General features: G+C 40.8%; 1 protein-coding gene across 14 annotated transcripts in view; it reads right to left on the bottom strand.

Annotated features, from left to right (window-relative positions):
* Nucleotides 1-25,013, bottom strand: part of LOC105026045 (LIM and calponin homology domains-containing protein 1) — a 101,447-nt gene that overhangs the window by 47,526 nt on the left and 28,908 nt on the right. For 13 of the 14 annotated variants that reach the window (XR_002196601.2, XM_034291614.1, XM_020045212.3 and 10 more), the window contains exon 2: nucleotides 10,908-10,978. Coding sequence is in view for 13 of the 14 variants with exons in the window: in XM_034291614.1 (XP_034147505.1) it covers nucleotides 10,908-10,978 (71 nt within the window). In the remaining variant the exon portion in view is untranslated. Of the gene's footprint in view, nucleotides 1-10,907; nucleotides 10,979-20,183; nucleotides 20,314-25,013 lie in introns of those variants that run through there. The other variant, XM_020045214.3, reaches the window with a different exon arrangement.

The following is a 25,013-nucleotide window of genomic DNA, read 5'->3' as shown; positions in this document are numbered from 1 at the left end:
TTCTGGATCTTGTTTATATCTGGTTTCTTCTTTGCGTGGTAGTTTTAACGTGCATTTGTGGTTGCACGTACTGTGTTCACAGACAATGGTTTTCAGAAGTGTTCCTGAGCCCCTGTCCCTCAATATACAGAGATTTATCCGGATTCTCTGAATCTTTAAATTAAATTATGTACCGTAGATCGAGATCCCCAAACTTTTACGTTGAGAAACGCTATTCTAGAATTGTTGAACTATTTGCCTGCGCAGTCTTTCACAGAGTGGTGAACCCATTCCCATCTTTACTTCTGAAAGACTCATCCTTTCTGGGATGCTCTTTCTACAGTGGATATAAAAAAAGTCTACACACCCGTGGTAAAATGCCAGATTTTTGTGAGGTAAAGGATTGAGACAAAGATAGATCACATTAAAAGTGGAAAAAGGTCTGACATGATTTATAATGTGAACAATTGAATTGAAAACAAACTGAAATCTTCGAAGGGGAAAAATGAAAAATAAAAACCTTACAATAACCTGGTTGCCTAAGTGTGCACACCCTCTTATAACTGGGGATGTGGCTGTGTTCAGAATGAACCAATCATATTCAAACTCATGTTAAATAGAAGTCATTACACACCTGCCATCCTTTAAAGTGACTCTGATTAATCACAAAGTTCAGCTGTTCTAGTAGGACTTTCCTGCCATTTTCTTAGTTGCATCTCAGAGCAAAAGCCATGGTCCACAGAGAGCTTCATCAGAGGGATCTCATTGTTGAAAAATATCAGTCAGAAGAATGGTACAAAAGCATTTCCAAAGCATTAGATATACCATAGAACACAGTGAAGACAGTCATCAGCAAGTGGAGAAAATATGGCACAACAGAGACATTACCAAGAACTGGACGTCCCTCCAAAATTGATGAAAAGATGAGAAGAAAACTGGTCAGGGAGGCTTCCAAGAGGCCTACAGCAACATTAAAGGAACTGCAGGAATTTCTGGCAAGTACTGGCTGGGTGGTACATGTGACAACAATCTCCCATAATCTTCATATGAATGGGCTATGGGGTAGGGTGGCAAGACGGAAGACTTTTCTTACAAAGAAAAACATCCAAGCCTGGCTGCAGTTTGCAAAAACAAACATCCAAGTCATCCAAAAGCACATGGGAAAATGTGTTATGGTCTGATGAAACCAAGGTTTAACTTTTTGGCCATCATTTCAAAAGGTATGTTTGGCGCAAAAACAACACTGCACATCACCCAAAGAACACCATACCCACAGTGAAGCATGGTGGTGCCAGCATCATGATTTGGGGGTGTCTTTCTTCAGCTGGAACCGGGGCCTTAGTCAGGGTGGAGGGAATTATGAACAGTTCCAAATACCAGGCAATTTTGCAACAAAACCTTCAGGCGTCCGTTAGAAAGCTGAAGATGAAGTTCACCTTTAAGCACGACAACGACCCAAAAGCACACATCCAAATCCACAAAAGCATGGCTTCACCAGAAGATGAATGTTTTGGAATGGCTCAGCCAGAGACCAGACTTGAATCCAATTGAATATCTGTGGGGTGATCTAAAGAGGGCAGTGCACCGGAGTGCACCGGTCCTCGCAATCTGACAGATTTGAATCGCTTTTTGCAAAGAAGAGTGTGACATGCTAATAAACTCCTACCCAAAAAGACAGTGTTATAAAATCAAAAGGTGCTTCAACAAAGTATTAGTTTAAGGTTGTGAACACTTATGCAACCAGGTTATTCTGATTTTTTATTAAATTTTTTCTCAAAGATTTCAGTTTGTTTTTCAATTGAAGTGTTCACGTTATAAGTCACATTAAAGGTGGAAAAAGGTCTGACATGATTTATCTTTGTCTCATTCTTTTACATCAGAAGAACCTTGCATTTTAACAGGGGTGTGTAGACTTTATATGCACTGTACAGGTGCAGGTCATAAAATTTGAATATCATCTAAAAGTTCATTTATTTTAGTAATTCCATTCAAAAAGTGAAACTTGTATATTATATTCATTCATTACACACAGACTGACATATTACAAATATTTATTTTAAATGTGATGATTATAACTGACAACTAATGAAAATCCGAAATTCAGTATCTCAGAAAATTTGAATATCACTTAAGATATGGACAGAATTTCTAGGCGCAGCCAGGGGCCGGAGGGTTTCAGGTTTGGGGACCACACAATTTCGTCTCTGCTCTTTGCAGATGATGTTGTCGTGTTGGCCCCTTCTAACCAGGACCTTCAGCATGCACTGGGACGGTTTGCAGCAGAGTGTGAAGCGGTGGGGATGAAAATCAGTACCTCCAAATCCGAGGCCATGGTCCTCAGTCGGAAAAGGGTGGCTTGCCCACTTCAGGTTGGTGGAGAGTGCCTGCCTCAAGTGGAGGAGTTTAAGTATCTAGGGGTCTTGTTCACGAGTGAGGGAAGGATGGAACGGGAGATTGACAGACGGATCGGTGCAGCTTCTGCAGTAATGCAGTCGATGTATCGGTCTGTCGTGGTGAAGAAAGAGCTGAGCCGCAAGGCGAAGCTCTCGATTTACCAGTCAATCTACGTTCCTACTCTCACCTATGGTCATGAGCTTTGGGTCATGACCGAAAGGACAAGATCCCGGATACAGGCGGCTGAAATGAGCTTTCTCCGCAGGGTGGCTGGGCGATCCCTTAGAGATAGGGTGAGAAGCTTGGTTACGCGGGAGGAACTCAGAGTAGAGCCGCTGCTCATCCACATCGAGAGGGGTCAGCTGAGGTGGCTTGGGCATCTGTTTCGGATGCCTCCGGACCGCCTTCCTGGGAAGGTGTTCCGGTCCCGTCCCACCGGGAGGAGACCCCGGGGAAGACCTAGGACACGCTGGAGGGACTATGTCTCCCGGCTGGCCTGGGAACGCCTCGGTATCCCCCCGGAAGAGCTAGAGGAAGTATCTGGGGAGAGGGAAGTCTGGGCATCCCTGCTTAGACTGCTGCCCCCGCGACCCGGCCCCGGATAAGCGGAAGATGATGGATGGACTTAAGACCAATAAAAAATAAATATCTTAGAAATATTGGCCAAATGAAAAGTATGAACATGAAAAGTATGAGCATGTACAGCACTCAATACTTAGTTGGGGCTCCTTTTGCCTGAATTACTGCAGCAATGCGGCGTGGCATGGAGTCGATCAGTCTGTGGCACTGCTCAGGTGTTATGAGAGCCCAGGTTGCTCTGATAGTGGCCTTCAGCTCTTCTGCATTGTTGGGTTTGGCGTATCGCAAATAAACACTTGAAATATATCAGTCTGTGTGGAATGAATGTATACATTATACAAGTTTCACTTTTTGAATGGAATTACTGAAATAAATTAACTTTTTGATGATATTCATATTTTATGACCAGCACCTGTATATCCAATCATGTTACTGACTTGTTAACCTAATTAGTTGTGAAATGTTCACCAGGTTATTTTTTGTATTACACAACTTTTCCAGTCTTTTGTTACCCTTGTCACAGCTTTTTTGAAATGTGCTGTTGGCATTCAAAATTCAAAAGTACAGTTGTGCTCATAAGAATTTATACCCTGGCAGAAATTGTAAAATTATGGAACTGATTTTGAAAATGACTGACTGATCATGCAAAAAATTATTTAAGTATAGTGGTCATATGCAGCCATTCATCATCACATAGTTGTTTGGCTCCTTTTTATTTTATCAGAAAGATAACAGAAATCACCCAAAAAGCCCTGAGCAAGTTTACATACCCTTGAATGTTTGGCCTTGTTACAGATACACAAGGTAACACACACAGGTACAAATGGCAATTAAAGGTGAATTTCCACACCTGTGGCTTTTTAAGTTGCAATTAATGTCTGTATGTGAATAGTTAATGAGTTTGTTAGCTCTCACGTGGATGCTCTGAGAAGGCTAGATACTGAGCCATGGGGAACAGAAAAGAACTGTCAAAAGGCCTGCATAACAAGGTAATGGAACTTTATATAGATGGAAAAGGATATAAAAATATATCCAAAGCCTTGCAAATGCCAGTCAGTAGTGTTCAATCACTTATTAAGAAATGGAAAATTCGGGGATCTCGATACCAAGCCAAGGTCAGGTAGACCAAAACTGGCAGAATAATTTTTCGTGATACATAGAAAAACCCAAAGGTTACCTCAGGAGAAATACAGGCTGCTCTGGAAAAAGACAGTGTGTTTTTTTCACAGAGCACAATACGATACTTGAACAAAAATGAGCTGCATGGTTGAGTTGCCAGTAAGAAGCCTTTACTGCACCAGTGCCACAAAAAAGCCCAGTCTCAATATGCCCGACAGCACCTTGACACACCTCACAGCTTCTAGCACACTAATCTGAATTGACGAAACCAAAATAGAGCTTTAAGGTCACAACCATAAGCGCTATGTTTGGAGAGGGGTCAACAAGGTCTATAGTGAACAGAATACCATCCCCGCTGTGAAGCATGGTGGTGGCTCACTGATGTTTTGTGGGGGTGAAAATTGATTTTTGGGTAATCTTGTGAAAATGGATGGCAAGATGAATGCAGCATGTTATCAGAAAATACTGGCAGACAATTTGCATTCTTCTGCACGAAAGCTGCACATAGGACACACTTGGACTTTCCAGCACGACAATGACACTCTAAGCAAAAGGCCAAGTTGACCCTCCAGTGGTTACAGCAGAAAAAGGTGAAGGTTCTGGAATGGCCATCACAGTCTCCTGACCTTAATTTCATCGCGCCACTCTGGGGAGATCTCAAACGTGTGGTTCATGCAAGACGACCGAAGACTTTGCGAGGCCTGGAGGCATTTTGCTAAGACAAATGGGCAGCTATACCAACTGCAAGAATTCGGGGCCTCATAGACCACTATTAAATAAGACTGCACACTCTCATTGATGCTAAATGGGGTATACAGAATTTTGAATAGTGGTCAGTCATTTTTTTTCTTTGTTGCCATGTTTTGTTTTATGATTGTGCCATTCTTTTATAACCTACAGTTAAATATGAATCCCATAAGAAATAAAAGACATACGTTTGGCCTTCTCACGAATGTTTTCTTTACAAATGGTACATATATTACAAATTCTCCAAGGTTATGCAAACTTTTGAGCACAACGGTATATTTTTCAAGGAACAATAAACATTTTCAGTTACAACATTTGGTAGTGACGTCCTCCTCCAGCTTGGGTCCGAATCCCGTCTCCCTTGCCCATGAACGCACCTCATGCTCCAATTCACCTGAACGCACCCCAGTCATCAGATCACAATCACCCTCATTCTAATCACCCGTTTCCTCAGCTGTGTCTGGTTAGTTCCACTATTTAGTTCTGTTCAGTCCACCCTTCGTAAGGTATTGTTTGTTTATCCCGTTCAGCTTAGACACTGTTATTAGCCTTGTCCTTACCTGTGCCGTTGCCTCTCCATCCTGTGTTGCCTGTGAATGACCTATTGCCTGCCTTTGGACCACCAATTCTGTGTTCTCCTGTAAAGTATACAAATTAACCTGCTGCGCTCTGCGCTTGGATCCATACCTTCCCTCCCGTGTATTCATACAGATATGTTGTCTTTGTATTATTTTCTATTGAATATAGGGTTTAAATGATTTGCACATCTTTGCATTCTGTTTTTATTTCCATTTTACACAGCATCACCATTTTTTGGATGCTTCATGGTTTTACTCAATTTGCTACACCGGTGTTAAAACTCGTTTCATCAGTCATCTAGACGGTGACACTTCCTCAGAATCAGATGGGAAAATGTATAGGGTTTGTTTAAAAAATATATCTATTTTAGTATTTTGTTCATATGTGAATATTTGTTTTCTGTTTGTAGCCTGGGGTGACCAAGTGGTTTAAACTGCTGCCTCCAGTGCACGTTTACTGTTGCAGCACGGGTTTGAATACAGCTTACTCCTCTTTTATGAAAAAATGCAGAGAAAAAAGGTTATCTACACAAAGAAATCGGAATTAATGTACCCACGTTCATTCCCACTTCACTATTTCAACTCTATCTTTCAACCGTATCTATGGCACAGTTTTGCTGCAACAACTCACAAAGTTGTCAGGAGAGTTTGTGGTGAGCTTTCTCATTGCCCATCCCATTACGTGTGATGACCTGCTCCCCGTCCTGGCAACCTCAGTTAGCTTTGCAGGGGCCCAAGCCTTTGGGGAAGTTACCGGGGCGTGATGAGATCAGGGGATTCCCTGCTGACGATGCCTACAAGCTTCCATGGCAACGCAGGCCAATCCGCCTAGCTGACTGATTTTCTGCTAGTCAACTAGCGGCACTGTCAAGGCTGGGTGTTCAGCTTGACAGACCTCTTGAAAACTTCACTGCAGACACATGAAATATGTATTTTATAGTAACTTATCCCTAAAAGGAGACATCACCAGATCCCCAATGTACCAGGACAAGTTACAGTAGAGTTCTGGTACTGAGAGAGAGAAGAGGGAAATGAAGAGGAACACCCTCTGTCCTCACAGTCTGAGATAGGTGTAGCACAATGGAAAACAAGCACGCAGCCTAAAACAGTAAGAGGATGTTAGAAGAAACTAACTCCACACAATGAATCTCTCTCACACACACACACACACACACACACACAGAGATAACGGTAGCAAGAATACAGCACATTTCAGATGAATTACACATACTTTCATGAAAAATAAAATCAGTCAAAACCACTTGCAATGAAACCTTTTTGATGATCTGAAAATGAACACTGGATTTACACCCCCGATCAAGTTAACCTAAAAAAACTAAACAGGAGGAAAGAGGCTGTCAAACCCAAAACAGATCCTTTCCTCCAGGTGCCGCGCCTTCTCGTGCGAGAATGCATTCTCCAACATCTTTAATTTCCTCATTTTTCCCTTAGTGGATCCCAGGCCTGCTCTAAGGTCTTGTTACGTCTATCATATCTGAGGAACACGAGCCTCCCCTTTAGTCCTTATCAAAGCCAGCTCAAAGCAAACGTGACTGAACCATCCACTGATAACGATCTTCACGTTTAAGATATATTACAATACACCTGGAAGGCATTCTACCTCAAACGCTGCGTGGAAGAGAAAGAACATAGGTTTGGTTGTAGGCGGTTGCCGGCTCATGGCGATATAGGGGAAAGATTAGATGAGATGGATCCTCTGGTTGCTGACAAAGGAGTTTCACGCTTAACAGCGCTTGGAAAAACAAAGCAGAGAGAAAATAAAAAAAAATATGCATTGGTATTCTGTTTCTCGCAAGCACACGCACATACACCCAAACACCTGTACATTACAATGTAGACTGAGTGCACCAGGGAGACACAATTTATGTCTGAAGAATGACTGCCACCTAAGATGTCCCATCTGTTTCAGTTGACCTCACTTTAAGACCCGTTATATTTACCAGGATGACTTACCTTGCCTGGAGTGCCTGAGTGCTCTGCTACACTAACAGATTTCACACTAAAACTTAGGGGGAAGACCGAGACCAATAAATCTCCTAGATTTACACCACTGCTAAAATGTACAGTACAGGGTCATATCGTGAGGTAAAACATGTTGTGTCTGCAAAATGACTACCGAGTCGAAAGGGAGGGGAAGTGGAGTGTAGGATCGTAGCACAGGTGTACCACTAACAAATAAAACAGACAAGTTCATTGCGGGTTCTGGAAGAGAATGAGTGCTGGTTATACACTGCATGAAAAAGGATAAGGTGGGTAGTTTACTGTGCCTATCCATTATATTTATCTTTACTTGTTAATGTCTATGAAATACAGTGGATATAAAGTCTGCACACCCCTGTTAAAATGCCTGGTTTTTGTAATGTAAAAGAATGAGTCAAAAGATAAATCATGTCAGAACTTTTTCTACTTTTAATGTGACCTATAATGTGAACAATTGAATTGAAAAACAAACTGAAATCTTCAAGGGGGAAAATTGAAAAATAGAAACCTTACAATAACCTGGTGCATAAGTGTGCACACCCTCTTATAACTGGGGACGTAGCTGTGTTCAGAATGAACCAATCACATTCAAACTCATGTTAAATAGAAGTCATTACACACCTGCCATCCTTTAAAGTGACTCTGATTAATCACAAATAAAGCTCAGCTGACATTTTCTTAGTTGCATCTCAGAGCAAAAGCCATGGTCCACAGAGAGCTTCCAAAGCATCAGAGGGATCTCATTGTTGAAAAATATTGGTCAGGAAAGGGCACAAAATAATTTCCAAAGCATTAGATATACCATGGAACACAGTGAAGACAGTCATTAGCAAGTGGGGAAAATATAGCACAACAGAGACATTACCAAGAACTGGACGTCCCTCCAAAATCGATGAAAAACGAAAAGAAAACTGGTCAGGGATGCTTCCAAGAGGCCTACTGCAACATTAAAGCAACTGCAGGAATTTCTGGCAAGTACTGGCTGTGCGTTACATGTGACAAAAATCTCCTGTATTCTTCATATGAATGGGCTATGGGGTAGAGTGGCAAGACGGAAGCCTTTTCTTACAAAGAAAAACATCCAAGACCGGCTGAAGTTTGCCAAAACAAAAGCACATGGGAAAATGTGTTTTGATCTGATGAGACCAAGGTTTAACTTTTTGGCCATAATTCCAAAAGGTATGTTTGGCGCAAAAACAACACTGCACATCACCCAAAGAACACCATACCCACAGTGAAGCATGGTGGTGCCAGCATCATGCTTTGGGGCAGTTTTTCTTCAGCTGGAACCAGGGCCTTAGTCAGGGTGGAGGGAATTATGAACAGTTCCAAATACCAGGCAATTTTGGCACAAAACCTTCAGGCGTCAGTTAGAAAGCTGAAGATGAGGATGTTCACCTTTCAGCATGACAACGACCCAAAGCACACATCCAAATCCACAAAAGCATGGCTTCACCAGAAGATTAATGTTTTGGAATGGCTCACCCAGAGCCCACACCTGAATCCAATTGAACATCTGTGGGGTCATCTGAAGAGCACTGTGCACAGGAGATGTCCTCCCAATCTAAGAATAGTGGGCAAATATTGCCACGTCAAGATGTGACTTGCTAATAAACTCCTACCCAAAAAGACTGAGTGCTGTAATAAAATCAAAAGGTTCTTCAACAAAGTATTAGTTTAAGGGTGTGAACACTTATGCAACCAGGTTATTCTGAGTTTTTCATCTTTCCTCCTCAAAGATTTCAGTTTGTTTTTCAATAGAATTTTTCATGTTATAGGTCACATTAAAGGTGGAAAACGTTCTGACATGATTTATCTTTGTGTCATTCTTTTACATCACAAGAACCTGGCATTTTAACAGGGGTGTGTAGACTTTTTATATCCATTGTAAATATTACATGTCTCTTGCCTTTATTTCATTTTTTGTTTCCGTCAGTGTACACTGCCATTCAGATATTTGTGGTCACTTGTTTTCCATGAAGCAAGCAAGCAAGTTTATTTATATAGCACAACTCATACATAGAAGTAAAAAAAGTTTACAAACAGAAAATCGAAACATAAAAATACAATAGAATGAAAACAAATACCATAAAAACAAACAACAATAAAACATCCTATTAACATAACAGTGATTAAGAAAATAGAAATTGATTAGAACGAAACATGAAAACATGAAATGAGTTTAAATAGGAAATATAGCTAAATTAATAGTAATATTGTCATTAACATAGTTTGAAGTAATTATGTGTCCTTCAAACTTAGCTTTTGTCAAAGAAACCTCCATTTGCAGGAATTACAGTCTTGCAGACCTTTGGAATTCTAGTTGTCAATTTGTTAAGGTAATCTGAAAAGATTTCACCCCATGCTTCCTGAAACACCGTCCATAAGTTGGATGGGCATATCTTACGTACCACGTTACCACAACAGCTCAAAAGGAAATCCTGTGTCTGTGCTGGCCACTCCATTAAAGACAGAATACAAGCTGACTACTTTTTCCCTAAATAGTTTTTGCATAGTTTGTAGCTGTGCTTTGGGTCATTGTCCTGTTGTAAGAAGAAATTGGCTCAGATCAAGCGCCATACACAGGGTATGGCATGGGGTTGCAAATGGACACTTTTTTTCCAGTCTTCCTCTGTCCCGTGTCTGTGTTCTTTTGCCCATCTTAAACTTTTCTTTTTATTGGCCCATCTGAGATATGGCTATTTCATTGCAACTCTGCCTAGAAGGTCACCATCCTGGAGTAGCCACTTCACTGTTGACATTGAGACTGGTGTTTTGTGGGTACAATTTAATAAAGATGCCACATGGACCTGTGAGGCTTCTGTTTCTCAAACTAGACACTAACGTATTTGTCATTATATTCATTATATTCTGGTTAGTCAGATTGCACTATTCTGTGGAGTATTACAAAGCATTGTACGAGATCTTCAGTTTCATAGCAATTTCTCAAATGGAATAGCCTTTATTTCTCAGAACAAGAATAGACTGACGAGTTCCATAAATTTTTTTAACTTGGATTCGCAAACACAAGGAGCCATTGGATCACAGGAGTGATGGTTGCTAAAAACAGTCATCTGTACGTCTATGTAGATATTCCATAAAAAAGCTATATCCAACTAGAATAGTCTTTTACAACATTAACAATGTCTACGCTGTATTTCTGATCAATCTGATGTTATTTTAAATGGACAAAAAAAAATTTAAACAACAAGGACATTTCTAAGTGACCCCAAACTTTTGAATAGTAGTGTTCAGATTTCTAGTCAATATTACAAAATTTGCATTTAAGTTAGTTACCCAGGCAAACAAAGCCAACTTTGCATTCATATGGTCAGCCTAACTGTACTTAGCTTGCTATTGTACTGTTCTGGCGTATCAGGCAACTGTACAATACGATCTGTACAAACAGTGCTTTGTTTATGAATGTGTCCCGAGGGAAAGCACAGCTGAAGATACAGCTTATGTCATGACTGTAATGTGAAGGTGCTGTGAAATATGGTGATCACTTACTCGCACAGCAGGATCCCATTCTCCAGGCCTCCCCTGAAGTCCTTGTCGCAAAAGCCTCTGCCTGTGACTGCCTGCCGATCAGAAAGGAGAAAAATAAAGCTGTCGTAAATTTCCTTGCTAGCTCATTGATAGCCATTCAGGTATTGTGTAAGTGAAAATAAATATTGTAGTGTCAGTGAAAAGCAGCATGTGCTTTCTCCTCTTCCTCAATGTACAACATTGTTTTTGGTTTAAAAACTTGTCTTTCCAAAGCTGAAGATAACTTTACAATGTTACTTCATTTAACATTAAGAAGCAGACCTGGTGTAACTGAAAATAACCTGTCAAACAACGAGCATTAGCCAGAAGCCCCACTTTGGGAAATAGGCTTTCAAAACGATAAATGTTTTCCTCATGCAACAAAGTTTTTTCTCTGGAAAACCTCAGGGAAGGGCTCCAGTGTGGAAGAAGATGAGAAAAACTAGACGACTATCCAGTCACCATCGCTCATTGGCCGTGCTAGCTAATAAGCAGCACGTTAGCAAGCTTGATGTACAGTAAGCTGCCATCATAGCTACCAAATTGCTCAGTGAGGTTGCCCCTGGTGGATGTAATTCTTTGTGACACAGGGAATTTATCTATGGTAGTAGTTCAGTAGTCTATTTGTAAACTGTGTGTTTGCATGAACTCTAAATCTGTCACTGTAGTCTGAAGCCTGAAATAGGACACTTGGATGTTTAAACTAGGCATTGTTCAAATGTACTTGAGCTCTTTTCTGTCTCCATTGAAACATTTTCTAGCATCCTAAAAAGCCTGTATGCATATACACTCACCCAAAGGATTATTAGGAACACCATACTAATACTGTGTTTGACCCCCTTTCACCTTCAGAACTGCCTTAATTCGACGTGGCATTGATTCAACAAGTTGCTGAAAGCATTCTTTAGAAATGTTGGCCAATATTGATAGAATGCACATCCAGGGCATGAAGCTCCCGTTCCACCACAGAAAACAATGCTCAGGTAGGCCATGGCATTTAAACAATGCCCAATTGGCACTAAGGGGCCTAAAGTGTGCCAAGAAAACATCCCCCACACCATTACACCACCACCAGCAGCCTGCACAGTGGTAACAAGGCATGATGGATCCATGTTCTCATTCTGTTTACGCCAAATTCTGACTCTACCATCTGAATGTCTCAACAGAAATCGAGACTCATCAGACCAGGCAACATTCTTCCAGTCTTCAACTGTCCAATTTTGGTGAGCTTGTGCAAATTGTAGCCTCTTTTTCCTATTTGTAGTGGAGATGAGTGGTACCCGGTGGGGTCTTCTGCTGTTGTAGCCCATCCGCCTCAAGGTTGTGCGTGTTGTGGCTTCACAAATGCTTTACTGCATACCTCAGTTGTAACAAGTGGTTATTTCAGTCAAAGTTGCTCTTCTATCAGCTTGAATCAGTCGGCCCATTCTCCTCTGACCTCTAGCATCAACAAGGCATTCTCGCCCACAGGACTGCCGCATACTGGATGTTTTTCCCTTTTCACACCATTCTTTATAAACCCTAGAAATGGTTGTGTGTGAAAATCCCAGTAACTGAGCAGATTGTGAAATACTCAGACCGGCCCGTCTGGCACCAACAACCATGCCACGCTCAAAATTGCTTAAATCACCTTTCTTTCCCATTCTGACATTCAGTTCAGGAGATTGTCTTGACCAGGACCACACCCCTAAATGCATTGAAGCAACTGCCATGTGATTGGTTGATTAGATAACTGCATTAATGAGAAATTGAACAGGTGTTCCTAATAATCCTTTAGGTGAGTGTATAGTTCAGATATCTTTTAGGTGCAATATCATTAAAAAGCATATAAAAATGTGTTTATATTTGATTAATTCTTATACTTGGAGTAGGTTTATGTCTGCAAACTAGAAAATGAAACTAAAGATGGAAAACTCATCAAGTTAGAGTACCTTGACCCTAGAGGGTTCCTTGACTGCTGACCTGGGAGGATATGCGAACACTAAGACATCCTCCTCATACATACCCAAACATATAAATCCTGCCAAACACAATGTTTACAAGACAGGCATGCGCACATGAACACACACACACACACCCTTATAAAAGGGGGACACCAAAATTTACTGTTCTTACTTTTACTAATTCTAACCCTAAATCTTACCCTAACCCTAACCCTAGTTTCCTCAAACTAACCATAACCTTAACCTCAATAACCTAACTAATTATAATTCCAATGAAAAATTACATGTATAAGCATTCAGACATCTAAGGCAAGACCAATCTAGAAGTAATAACATTTCGGAATAACATGATAAAGAAAAAAAGGCAGTTGAAAAATGGACCTCTTTAGACAAGTATTTTGGAAGCCAAAACAATTACAGGATTCAATTCCTTGGCTGGCCCGGTAACATTTATTTGTACAGCTGTGTAAGAATTGTGGGGATACGGAGAGATACCACGACGAGCTGGCTGGGGTGTGCATTTCTGTCAGACATTTGGCTTGACCGTCCTTGGACGGTGTACAAAAGAAAAGGACTGCTGTATTTCAGTGACTAGGCCAACATGTTGATCTGTGTTGGGTGGCGGGGAAGAGGCCTCCTGCCTGCTGCGTGGGTGGCGGTGTGGGGAGGGGGGTACAGATCTGGCTAGTTGTACTGACATTGGGACCATTCACTACCAGGAATCACATCGACTACTGAGACTTGTACTCCACGGATTGTACGCCCGTTGAATACACAAGTGATTAGGGACAACATTCTCCTCGAAGTGTGTGTCACCGTGTGAGGTCCCCACATTCACACATCAACCAGTCAGAAAACACGTGGTCCACGCTATAAGAATATTGTTTAGAATTGCAGTATAATTGTCAGGATATAATAAGACAAAGTACAGCAGACATATACACAGGCTTTTTGAGAGACAGCACGTTTCTTCTAGTTAATTTCATTTTCCCTTTATTTTAATCAGGTAAGTTCACTGAGAACACATTGTTATTTACAGCAATGACCTGCGGACCAATAAGGGACATCTGCATCGCTCAGGGTCTGAACGGTACGATTTTGAGCTTGCCAGTTAAGGAATTTGATCTAGCAACATCTCTGTTAGTGTTAAGATGCTCTGAACGCTGTTGCTAAGTTTTGGCTCAGTGGTAGTTCCGGCTCAGGGGTAGATTATCAGTCTAAATTTAACACAACAGATATATTTTTTTATTTTGGTCATTTAGCAGATACTTTCATCCCACTATTCGACAGAATGACCTTTACATCAAACCAATTTATACATTTCTTACCTTCAATAGAAGGTAACAGCAATCTTTGCAAGGCTTGAATAATAGCCTGTCACCCCGGTTGTTTACCTGTGACAGATAACCCTTTATTGAGGACCTAGAGGGCACCAGAAGATAGCAGTGTTTCATCAAGCTGTACAGCGCAGGGAAACAGTATGACATCCAGTTATTTTTACCTGCGATGCACTGTAGCACAGGGATAAAAATGTATGTACTCATTCAAACAGCCTGTTTGAGACTAACTGGATCACACCAGGTGCCTTTGAGAAATGTACCTTGTGAAGGGTATTGGGACTAATAATATGATAAACTACGACTTCACATACAAATATGATACAAATAAAGCGCAAGGACCTCAAGCCACGGCATCTTACTTTACTGGCCTTTGGATGACGCCCGTGAAACAGCTTAATGTCTTTCTTGGTTTAGTGGCCCTGGCTATAACAATGCTTGTGACTGGTTGATTGGGCGTCAGGATCTGAAAACAGCGTACCTACATTTTTGTCATTACTCAGTCCCTCTTTGGCAGCCACTATAAGGATTCTGTAATTTCTGCATGTCTGCTTGGCTTACACAAGCTGCCCAGACACAGACAACACAGAGACCTGCTAACGCTGAAAGGAAGCCTGCAAGACTTTTTCAGGCCTTTGGCCCACAAACCCCACTCATCTAGTTGGCTGACACAACCATGCGGGCCTGATCGCTGACACAGGTCCATTGTGGCTAACATGGCCCCTGTGGGACATGTATCTGGAAGCCATAGTTAAAAATACCAAGAAAAGGTGAATTTGCTCCAAGCTCATTGTGTGAGGCTGCTTAAACTGACGCTTTATTTTACGGTCTCGTTCAACTGAATAAAAAATAAAAGACTCTTAGTCTTTTTAGAAAAATGTATCCATCTTAACAATCACAATCATTTACCTGGATATAGACAGAAACCCAGTCAGAAGGTAGTGACCAAAAAGATCATAGCCAGTGTCCCTGCACAGAAAAGTTGCTGATAATGTCTGTGGGGGGAAGGGGGGGGGGTAAAATTTTTCATCTTTGTTGTCTCCAGTGTAATTCAGTCTGATGCTTGTTGTCCAATGTTTCTTGTATTGTTCTACAAACAATTCCACTTTTACCTCCATACTTCCCATCTCCACGGACGCCTTTAATGACCAAACGGAGGCGATTCTCATGGATTTGTATCCAAGTGTATCAGTTCCAGTAATTTCTCATGCATGCAGGGAGGAATGCTCCATTGGAGCAAAACAGCATGGATGTACTTTTAAAGTGAGTAGAAGCAATGCTTTGGTCTTTTCCAAAGCCAAGAAGTGATGATAAAAGGACTCTAAAGAATTTATACACAAAAGCCTGGTTCCACTTCCATTACCTCAAGTGTCCTATCCGAAGAGCCTGGGAAATCGGTTTCCCCAAAAGAGAAGCCATTTGTGACTAACGTATTGGTAAGTTCTGAAGCCAAGCACATGGAATGATGAGACATGACTTGCTCTGCATCCTGAATAATCTAAACGACAAACATTCACACAACATCAAATCCATTGGAAAAAATAAATATATCAAATTGCTCTTTGAGACCTATTACCAAATTAATTAATTAATTGGCAAACCAATCTTGCAAGCACACATCAAGACCCAATTGTCAAATAATATAAACTGTCTTTGACTGTCACAATCCTCAGTGATATAAGACAACATCAAAAGTCAAAATGTTCCTGTACCAATGTATTCTAGGCCCCAGTGAAAAAAAGAGTATACTATCATTGTAATCCCCAGGTCATTTCCCTGGTAGGTTACCTGTCCCAAATTAAAAACCGGTAATTGCAGGTTCAAGAGAGGCAGGTTCCCATGACCGCAGAAAGGCAAAACCCTATTTAACACAAATCCCTGAGGCAAAGTGGGCTCTAACTCCCATTCCAGAGTTGACAGCTGTTAACTCCAGGGTTTTTTAACAGAGATATGAACTCATCCGCTATGTGTTCGAAATAAATGTGCTATTGCAGGTTGTTTGTGTCTGCTCATTGTGTAACCCTCAATTTGCGTACCTTATGTACTTTCAGGCTAACGGCCAATAATCTTTAATAATTAGCTTTAGTGTTGTGTCAGCCTTGCTAATTAGTCAAATATGGGGAGTGATTATCCACAACTAGCAACTCAACATTTCAGAGTTTCCTAGTTTCCAGTGGCACAGTCATGTGGCATTGACGTAGATGTGGTCATACAAGGTATATAAATCTCATGCTACAAAAAGGTCAACTCTGAAAGTCCCTAGTTTACAGATACAAAAAGACAACAAAGTGTTGTCCTGTGATCTGTAAACATTAGTGACACCACTGCAACAACAATACAGCTATTTTCAACTCACACAGAAGGAAATAAATCACCTGTATGACAAATAATTACCTACAATAAAAATGTCTGAACCTCTCGCAAACCTTTCCTGCGCTTTCCCGTCCCATGGCTCAGAGACGCATGTACAAGATAAAACTCAAGGACACCAACACTGTGAAGTACCAGTTTTGAAGAACCTCAAGCCTGTGGGCATGTTAATATTTTAGCTTTCATCTAACAATTTGGGGCTTCAACGGTTCATCCAAAGGTCAAGAGGGGGGGCCATCCAGAATCCAGCATCCGGACCTTTTCACACATTACCCCTGCTGCCATTCTCAAAGGAAACCAATTGGCTTTGGACGTAGAACAGCTAGCCTTCTCTATTGTGTCTCTGGGCTTGTTGCCCTTGGGCTTGGCAAATTGGGTAATATATTATAGACCGGGAGGGGAGCAGGTTTGGGATTCAATGTAGCAGTTAGCGGCTGTGCTTGCAGCCCCCGCTGTGGTAAGTCTGGAGCTGGCTGTGGAGGCTCTGCAGCACTGCAGTGGGTGAGGACACAGCGACACGATTCCGCCAATGCTGCCCTCCTCTAGAGTCCCAAAGGCTGCTGGGAAGACAGTTGGCAGCTGGAGGATTCTGGCCTACTTTCTGTTTTTAGCCCAGTGTGATATTCTATTCAGAAGCGCTAGCCTACTTAGCTAGTAGAAATGCATGCCCCGTGGGAAAGATGTGGTTAACAATTTCCACCATTTCCTCAATATCTCCATTTCTCACCGACCAAGCATATTCATTTTTGTGGTTGCGAGGACTGACAGTTTTTTGCCAACACTTTATATTCTCAAAATGAAAAAAGCAATCGAGTATAGCTTTTTTTGTTGTTGAGCATTTAGAAATTATTTCCCGTGCTATCCTTGAGCGTGCAGGGAACAGGGATGAGCTACGATATACTGTCATGACCTTTGCCCCTATGGTGCAGAAAGAAGAGAGGCTAAAGCATCTGGGGAGAATGTGTGGGTCTGTAAAAAAAAAGGTTATATCTCCTTCTGTCTACTTTGGAACATCGAGTTCATTGATGTGGTCTTGGTAGAGGCTGTATCAGATTTGGACCCTGGACTTCAGGCTTTCGGCAAGCATATCTACATGGTAAATCACCCATGCAGAGTTTAAAAGTAGGCTTACGTTCAACACATAAAAGGTAATGGAATTACAACGAGCACATGTGAAAGCAACAGGAAAACTTGCTAGACCGCTATGTAACACTGCATCACGTCACTGAACTGTGCAAAAAATTATAATAATTTAAATACCGAAACAAAATAAACCTAAAAAGTATTTCAATCATTTATTTATGTCCTTAAGAATATATCTATGCAGTCTAGACCATACCATATCTATCTTTTCCCAAATATACACAAAATGTTGCACATGCATCTAAATTTTGGCAGCAGTCAACCCTGAGGAAACATCAGATGTTTAAAACAATAACACAGGTTTGCCAGTGGCAGAACAAAAGCCCTTTTTGGGGAGGAATCATACAAGTAATGACAGTTAATGGAACACAATTACTATGGTATTACACGGTTGGATTCAGCACTTGACCACAACAAAGTAAAAAATGCAATGTGCAAACCCGGCATTAAGCTTGCCATGAATAAACATGCTGATTTAATTTTTTTTTGGATTGTGTTTATTTGACTGAGGGAAATGTATTTGTCCCATATTGTTAGTAATTATTTGTACTGTACAAACCACTGTTCATCAACGTTATATCAGAAAATAATTCTGTGCTAGAAAGACCAAGAAAAAGAACATAGCTCTGCCTGGCTTGATCTATTTTCCTCTGCAAATGTAAACATACTGAGTGGAACACTTAGCTGGAGGACTGGATATGAAACAAATGCTGAAGTTCGCCGCAAACCGTTCGACTAAACGATTCAGTTGAATGAGTGCCTAAAATGGACTTGTTTTATTTGAGTCACTCAAAAGTTTTAATTTGCAAACTGCCAAACAAAAAAGATACCATGTAAATCAACAGCTCATGAAGGCAGGTTCAGCAAATTCTGCTTCTCTTTTAACACATGACTGTCCACAGTGCTGCAGTGAAAAAGGTTGAAATGCACCTCATCTAACCAAGCGTGCAATCGCCGGAGTTTTGAGAGCAGCCGGCGAGGACAAGTGCGTGTGCGAACTAGCCAACATGTAGCAACTCCATCAATCCCACAACATGTATCACTAGCAGCATTGTCTGTCATGATGGCTTGTTCTTTCTCTCTAAACTCCCACTTTAAGATCTCCAAAGTGAAAATTCATAAATTTATAGAATCAATTTCTGGACTTTAATAATCAATTTCAGATTGCACCAACACTGTGACTTTAATAATCAATAAATCACCAAGCCATAATAACACTAAACCCTACCATTGTGCATCCTCAGTTTTTAAGAATATGATGCCAAGGGGCCTCGATTGTTTTTTTGTTTTTTTTGGGGGGGGGTTCAAACCATTTCGAGCTTCAACAGTTCAGATAAAGGTCAGGAATGGGATTGTCCATAAACCAGCATCTGAAGCTTTTTACACAGTACTCCTGCAGATATTTTTTAAGGAAACAAATAGGCTTCGGACATCTAGCAGCGAGCCCTCTCTATTGTGACTCTGGGCCGGATTCCCAGGGGCTTGGCACATTGGGGAATATATTATAGACCAATCAAGGGAGCAGGTTGGGTTGCAGTTTGTACAAATCTCCAATTATCTCTGTAAGATGTTGTTGAGGATCACAAAAGTACCTATATACTAACTGCAGACTGGGAACACTAAACCAGAAAGAGTTCAACCTGGAAAATTCAAAGATTCCAGTTAATCCATGGTAAATGGCAATAAGCCTGTGAAAATATGAGGTCTTGCAATACAGCGAGCTTGCGAGCATGTCTAGATGCTAAGTATGAGGTTTCTTTGATATCAACAAGAATTAACAGGCTCAACAGGACTCAAATGTTCTACCCTCAACTCATATGTGCTATTGGCAGGCCATGCTCAGTCTGCTTGCTAATGCTAATGTTCATTCCATTGTGTTCCTAAGCCATTTCATTGGTGTGGGATAGGATGGGTATCGGTCGACATTCCCAGGGTTGTCATTACGGTTGTTTTGACTGCAGCTTAATGTTCAGGCCAGAGTGCTAATGTTTTAGGAATCATAATACACAAGTGTCAACAGCTTAGGGATCAGGTGACGCCGATGCACTAGCTCAACAGAAGAAACAGAAGAATTGGGGGGGGTAAATGAATGAGCAGAAAGAAGGGACTTTGATCTCTGAAAGTATGCATATCAGTCAGACTGTTGAATGGGGCCAAGTGGGCCTTTCCGAAGCGCTGACAAAGGCACACATATACCATATGCACACACATGCAGAAGCAGAAATGAGTGGGGAGATCGGGAACTGCTGCCAAAACAAGTAGTGTTCAACACCTCTTCACTGCATTGGTCTCCTTCCTACTTAGAACAGAAGGCAGCTGCGTTGTATCTGTCTATCATTGAAAACACGCGCATGCAAGCGCGCACACACAGAGACACACACAAAATCACCAGCGTCCCTATTCCCTGGGAGACTCATCTGCGTAGGAAACCTTACATAACCTCTGCTTGCACATCCATTACTCACCCTCATCAAAAAAGATCTACCGCGTTCCCTGAGACAACACACAAAGAAACGCATATATCTTCTATCCACCGGATACAGCCAAGTTTGCGTTCACACATGCTCACGTAGACGAGGCCCTGCAGTCGATCTTCCGTCAACACTCCCTTCGAGCACATTCGCCTGCTAAGTCAGACAGCCTATTTTTTCCCACTTGTTTTGACAAGCCGATGTAAAACACCAGGACATAGTGGACACGCTTCGACACTGTTTACCATCGACTTGATTAACGTTGGAAGGGATTTAAAATTCAGAAGAACATCTAGTGAAGTTGCCTACAAGTACAAGTGACGAACAGTGCATCGACGGTGCTGTAGCTAGCACGTGAATGACCGAATGATATCATGAAAGGGAGGAAGATGAAAAGAGTCAGCGTAATGTTCCGATGTTTGATTTGACTCGGGAAGTCATCGGAGCGCTTTTAATATTGGTGGTGGTATGGCTTTCTTGTCTTCAGAGGCAAGTGTGGTTTTCCGGCACTCTAAACACAGGAAAAATATTCCCTTCTGGAATTTCGCCCCATGTCTTTAAGAAGTACTGTTACAGTGGGACTAGTCAGATGTGACAGACAAAAGTGTGTGTGTGTGTGTGTGTGTGTGTGTGTGTGTGTGTAGGCACTAATGAAGAACAGATAAGAAACTGGTTCAGCCTGCCTGCAGATGATTGATTCTTAGATATAGGCGAGAAAACATGAACAAAGCAAATCCAATTAATGTTATGCTCATGTGACTAATTTGAGACTTGATTAGGACTACAAAGATAAAGTTGATCCATACTCAGACATGGTCTATACTCTGCCTGTTCTCACTGTTCTGACTCTACCTGGCTAAAACACTTGATCCAGCCAATCAGCTAATCAACACATTGACTGAAGCTGGTCTGCAACATTGGCCTATGTGCAATCTGCAACAGTACAGCTGAACTGAATTGGAAATGCAATTATTAGCACTGTGGCTTGTCACAGTAAAGTTAACTATTCCTCATGGACTCAAGTCATCCAATGATCCTTTATGGGTTATTCATAATGTACTGCACATAATGATTGCACATTAGGAAAGCTGTGGAAAGCCCTATAAGTTGAACACACCCTGTAGGGAAAGACCAAGAATTTCTTCAATTAAATATTTAAAAAGGTATTTCAAATTAACAATTTAAAATACTGACTCCAAATAAAATATTGAAAACCCTAAGTTATATTGAAGAACCCAAAAGTTAATTAAAAAGGGATTATTCAAAGAAACCTTTTAAGAAAAACTGACAGGGGTTCCCTCAGAGTTTGAAAAACCTGAACAGAGCCTTTTTAGTGTTCACATTGAACAAAATTAGCGACATGAGTGCCCAGCTTTAGTACGCAACGCACAGTCTTATTCCCCTCTTCAGACTGAGAAAACAAGGCTTTGAGAGAAAGTGTCACTTCACTGAAAATCTTGACTGAACATGCTTAAAAACGTCCTTGACTTAGATGAAGGCAAACTGAGGAAATGTGTTCAACACCCATACTTACATGTCATCTGGAATAAGATCTGAAACCACTATATTTAATGGCAATAGAATGTTGTTATTTTCTCAAGGTTGTCAAGTTATTGTCAAAGACTCATCCCTGTTTAAATCTAAGATAACCATATACAGTGATTGTTAACACTGTATGTTAGTCATAGCTTGAAATTAAGGGGTGGCAGTTGTTTCACAAGGTTTGAGAACAGCATTTCAATCTGACTGACTGAATGACTTGTTAAATAGCATGGTGGTTAGAGATGCAGCCTTTCATGCAAGTGCCCAGTGTTTGAGTCTCACCCCAAACATAAATGACGTATTAGGATTTGTTCAAGATAGACTAAAACTGTTTATGGTTATATTGCAACTATTTCTGGTTGATTTTCGAAGTATGCATCCGGGCGTGCTTTTTACGGTAATAGCGTACAGTTAAAGAGGAGGGGTTTCCACAATTCTCTCTTTTCACTTGAAAAAATAGTCAGTTAGCTTCACCTATATTGATAGTTATTGTATCAACGTCATTCAGGAATGGAAGAAAAACAAACGTTGTGTCACGAAATGAAATAGCTTTGGCAGTGTAAAGTTCATTTTCAGCCTCGCTAGCAATTGCTCAGTTCTTATGACTATTCCAAGTAATAAGTAGATACTAGTAGGCCTATTACTGGATAATAAAAGCTATAGAGTTCATAGATGCTATTTGTGGTGGAGGTAAAAGGTTTAACACAACGATTAATGGTGTCTAGCTAAATATTCAAATTTGGCATGATGTTAATGCGTGATAAAATGATCTAATGTCGAGAAGCAATTTTCTGATGAGGTACTATGTCCCCTCGTAAATTAGCTTTGTGGTATCTGGTGGATTTGCGGCAAAATTGCAGTGGACTTCTGGCTAACCTTGTGGAGACTTTGTGGAAAGTTAGCCAAGACTTACTTGAGTAATCTGTTTTCTTGCGGCAAATTCACATGCTTGTTACCAGAAGTTTACTAGAAGTTCCCTAACAAAAACAAAATGTTCGCGTCAGATTTGGGGCAAACTTGTGGCTGATTTTCAGCAAAGAAATTTGTTTGCAAAAAAAACTGTTTGCTGCAAATCTGACGCCAACATTTTGTTTTTGTAAGGGTGTATAGCTATGAGCAAGCCACTTACAGTAATCATTGTGCAAGAGTACACTTTAGCCCTGTTAATAAACGTTCTGTTGCCCATGTTATTTCAGCAGAAGAAAATGAAACCTAAGGCTTTGATGCACTAGCTCAACATGTTGAATGTACTTCTCCCCAGGTTGTGATGTGTATCATCTAAAACAGCCATTCAGCCAAATAAAGCATTCTCTAAAATCTTCCACAGCTGACACAATTGGCTTGGGGACCCAGTATTTCATGGTGTCCAACTGGCCATGAACCATGAAATGAGAAAAGCTCCACAAGAAAGTGTTTGCTTTCCACATGTCAACATGTTCAAGTAGAAACAACAAAACACCAACCTATCAAAAGGCATCCTAGAATGTTGGGCACTGCCAAGCAAGGAACAGAATTACGCCCACTAATACTAAATATAGCCTAATGCCTCGAGGAACAAGGCATGCTTATGTTATCACAAAATGGTGTGTCATTTTGGGTCGATGGGTCGGCTGCAAATGCAAAGGAGTCAGACACTTTGATCCAGAGCAACTAGGGTTACCACTTTAGCTCAAAGACAGAATGACATGTTTCAACGGCATAGGGATTCATTCTAGTAATCTTTTGGGCAACTGGTCAAATGTACCTGCACCTCTACAATCTTAGCCACGCATTATTATATGAAGACGTGTGCCAACATGTTTTGCTGCTTTGCACAGGGCACTGACATCTTGTACTCTTAAAATGTTCACCCGGCACAGCCAGAAGAGGATTGGTCACCCCACCAAGTCTGGTTCCTCTCTAGGTTCCTTCCTTAATATCACCGCCTCTTAGGGAGTTTCTCGTAGCCACTGTGCTACGAGAAACACTATTGCTTGCACCTTGGGGTTTCAGGCTGGGTGTTTTGCAAAAGCACTTTGTGACAACTGCTAATGAAAAAAGGGTTTCATAAATACAGTGAGAAATCTCGGGTAACGGACATGTTTCTGTTTTATACATATCCGTAGGCAGACACTTGGGTAACAACCTATATGAAGCACAGAACATTGTCATAAACTAACTAACCAATAACAATTGACATTACTCATGACATAACACTGTGTCACTTGCTGTGAATTTGTTATTTCTTGGATTCTATCAAATTTTTGGTACATTTTACATAATTACCAATTCAGTTAAACTTAATTTTGTCCCAATTTCCATCTGTAGATGTTCGGTACATACTATCAGCAAGCCTATCTGTTGATAAGCAACTGCATGCTATGATTAGGCTTTGATCTAGAACAGTGTTTCCCAATCCTGGTTCTCTGGACCCAAAGGGGTGCTTTTGTTTTTGCCCTAAAACTACACAATACATCAAACTACACAATACATTGTTCTGATTACGCCTTTCACACAATTTATTAAATATGAGTTAAAGTGAGTATTCTTAAAATATCCCAATTCTGTGATGGGCTTATAACTAACGAAAGTAATAGCCACAAAACGATAATATGCATGATTTCCTATTTTAATGGTCATTGTAAAGACTTAATTTAACACTAAATATGCACAGTCATACCAATAAATTATGAATTGATCAACAACACGTCATTTTTTATTTATTAATGTACAGCAAAAATTGAAAAATTGCCTGCAGAACACAGAAGAAAATGGCCAAAAAAAAATATCCTTTATGCCTAGGGCATATAAAGTCCAGAAATAATTGGACACTGCCAAATGTTTTGTTATTTTGGCTGTTTATCAAAATATATTCAAGTTACAGTAAAATTATGAATATCTTAAAGTGCAGTCTGGCAGCTTTAATTTAAGGGTATACACATGCAAATCGGAGGAAGGGTTAAAGAATTAAAGCTCTGTAATATGTAGCCCCCTCTTTTTCAAGGGACCAAAAGTAATTGGACAATTGATTCAAAAGCTGTTTCAAGTGTGGGTTATTCCTTCATTATGTCTTCATTAGTTAAGCAAGTAAAAGATCTGGAGTTGATTCTAGGTGTGGCATTCACATTTGGAAGCCGTTGCCGTGGACCCACAACATGCGATCAAAGGAACTATCAATGCAAGTGAAACAGGCCATAGCAGGAACATTAGGAGTGGCCAAATCAACAGTATTTATACATTCTGATAAAAAAAAGAACACACTGGTGAGCTCTGCAACACAAAAAGGCCTGGATGTCCATGGAA

Source organism: Esox lucius, chromosome 4 (genome assembly GCF_011004845.1).
Source record: "Esox lucius isolate fEsoLuc1 chromosome 4, fEsoLuc1.pri, whole genome shotgun sequence".
NCBI lineage: Eukaryota > Metazoa > Chordata > Actinopteri > Esociformes > Esocidae > Esox > Esox lucius.
This window is presented reverse-complemented; position numbering and strand designations above follow the sequence as displayed.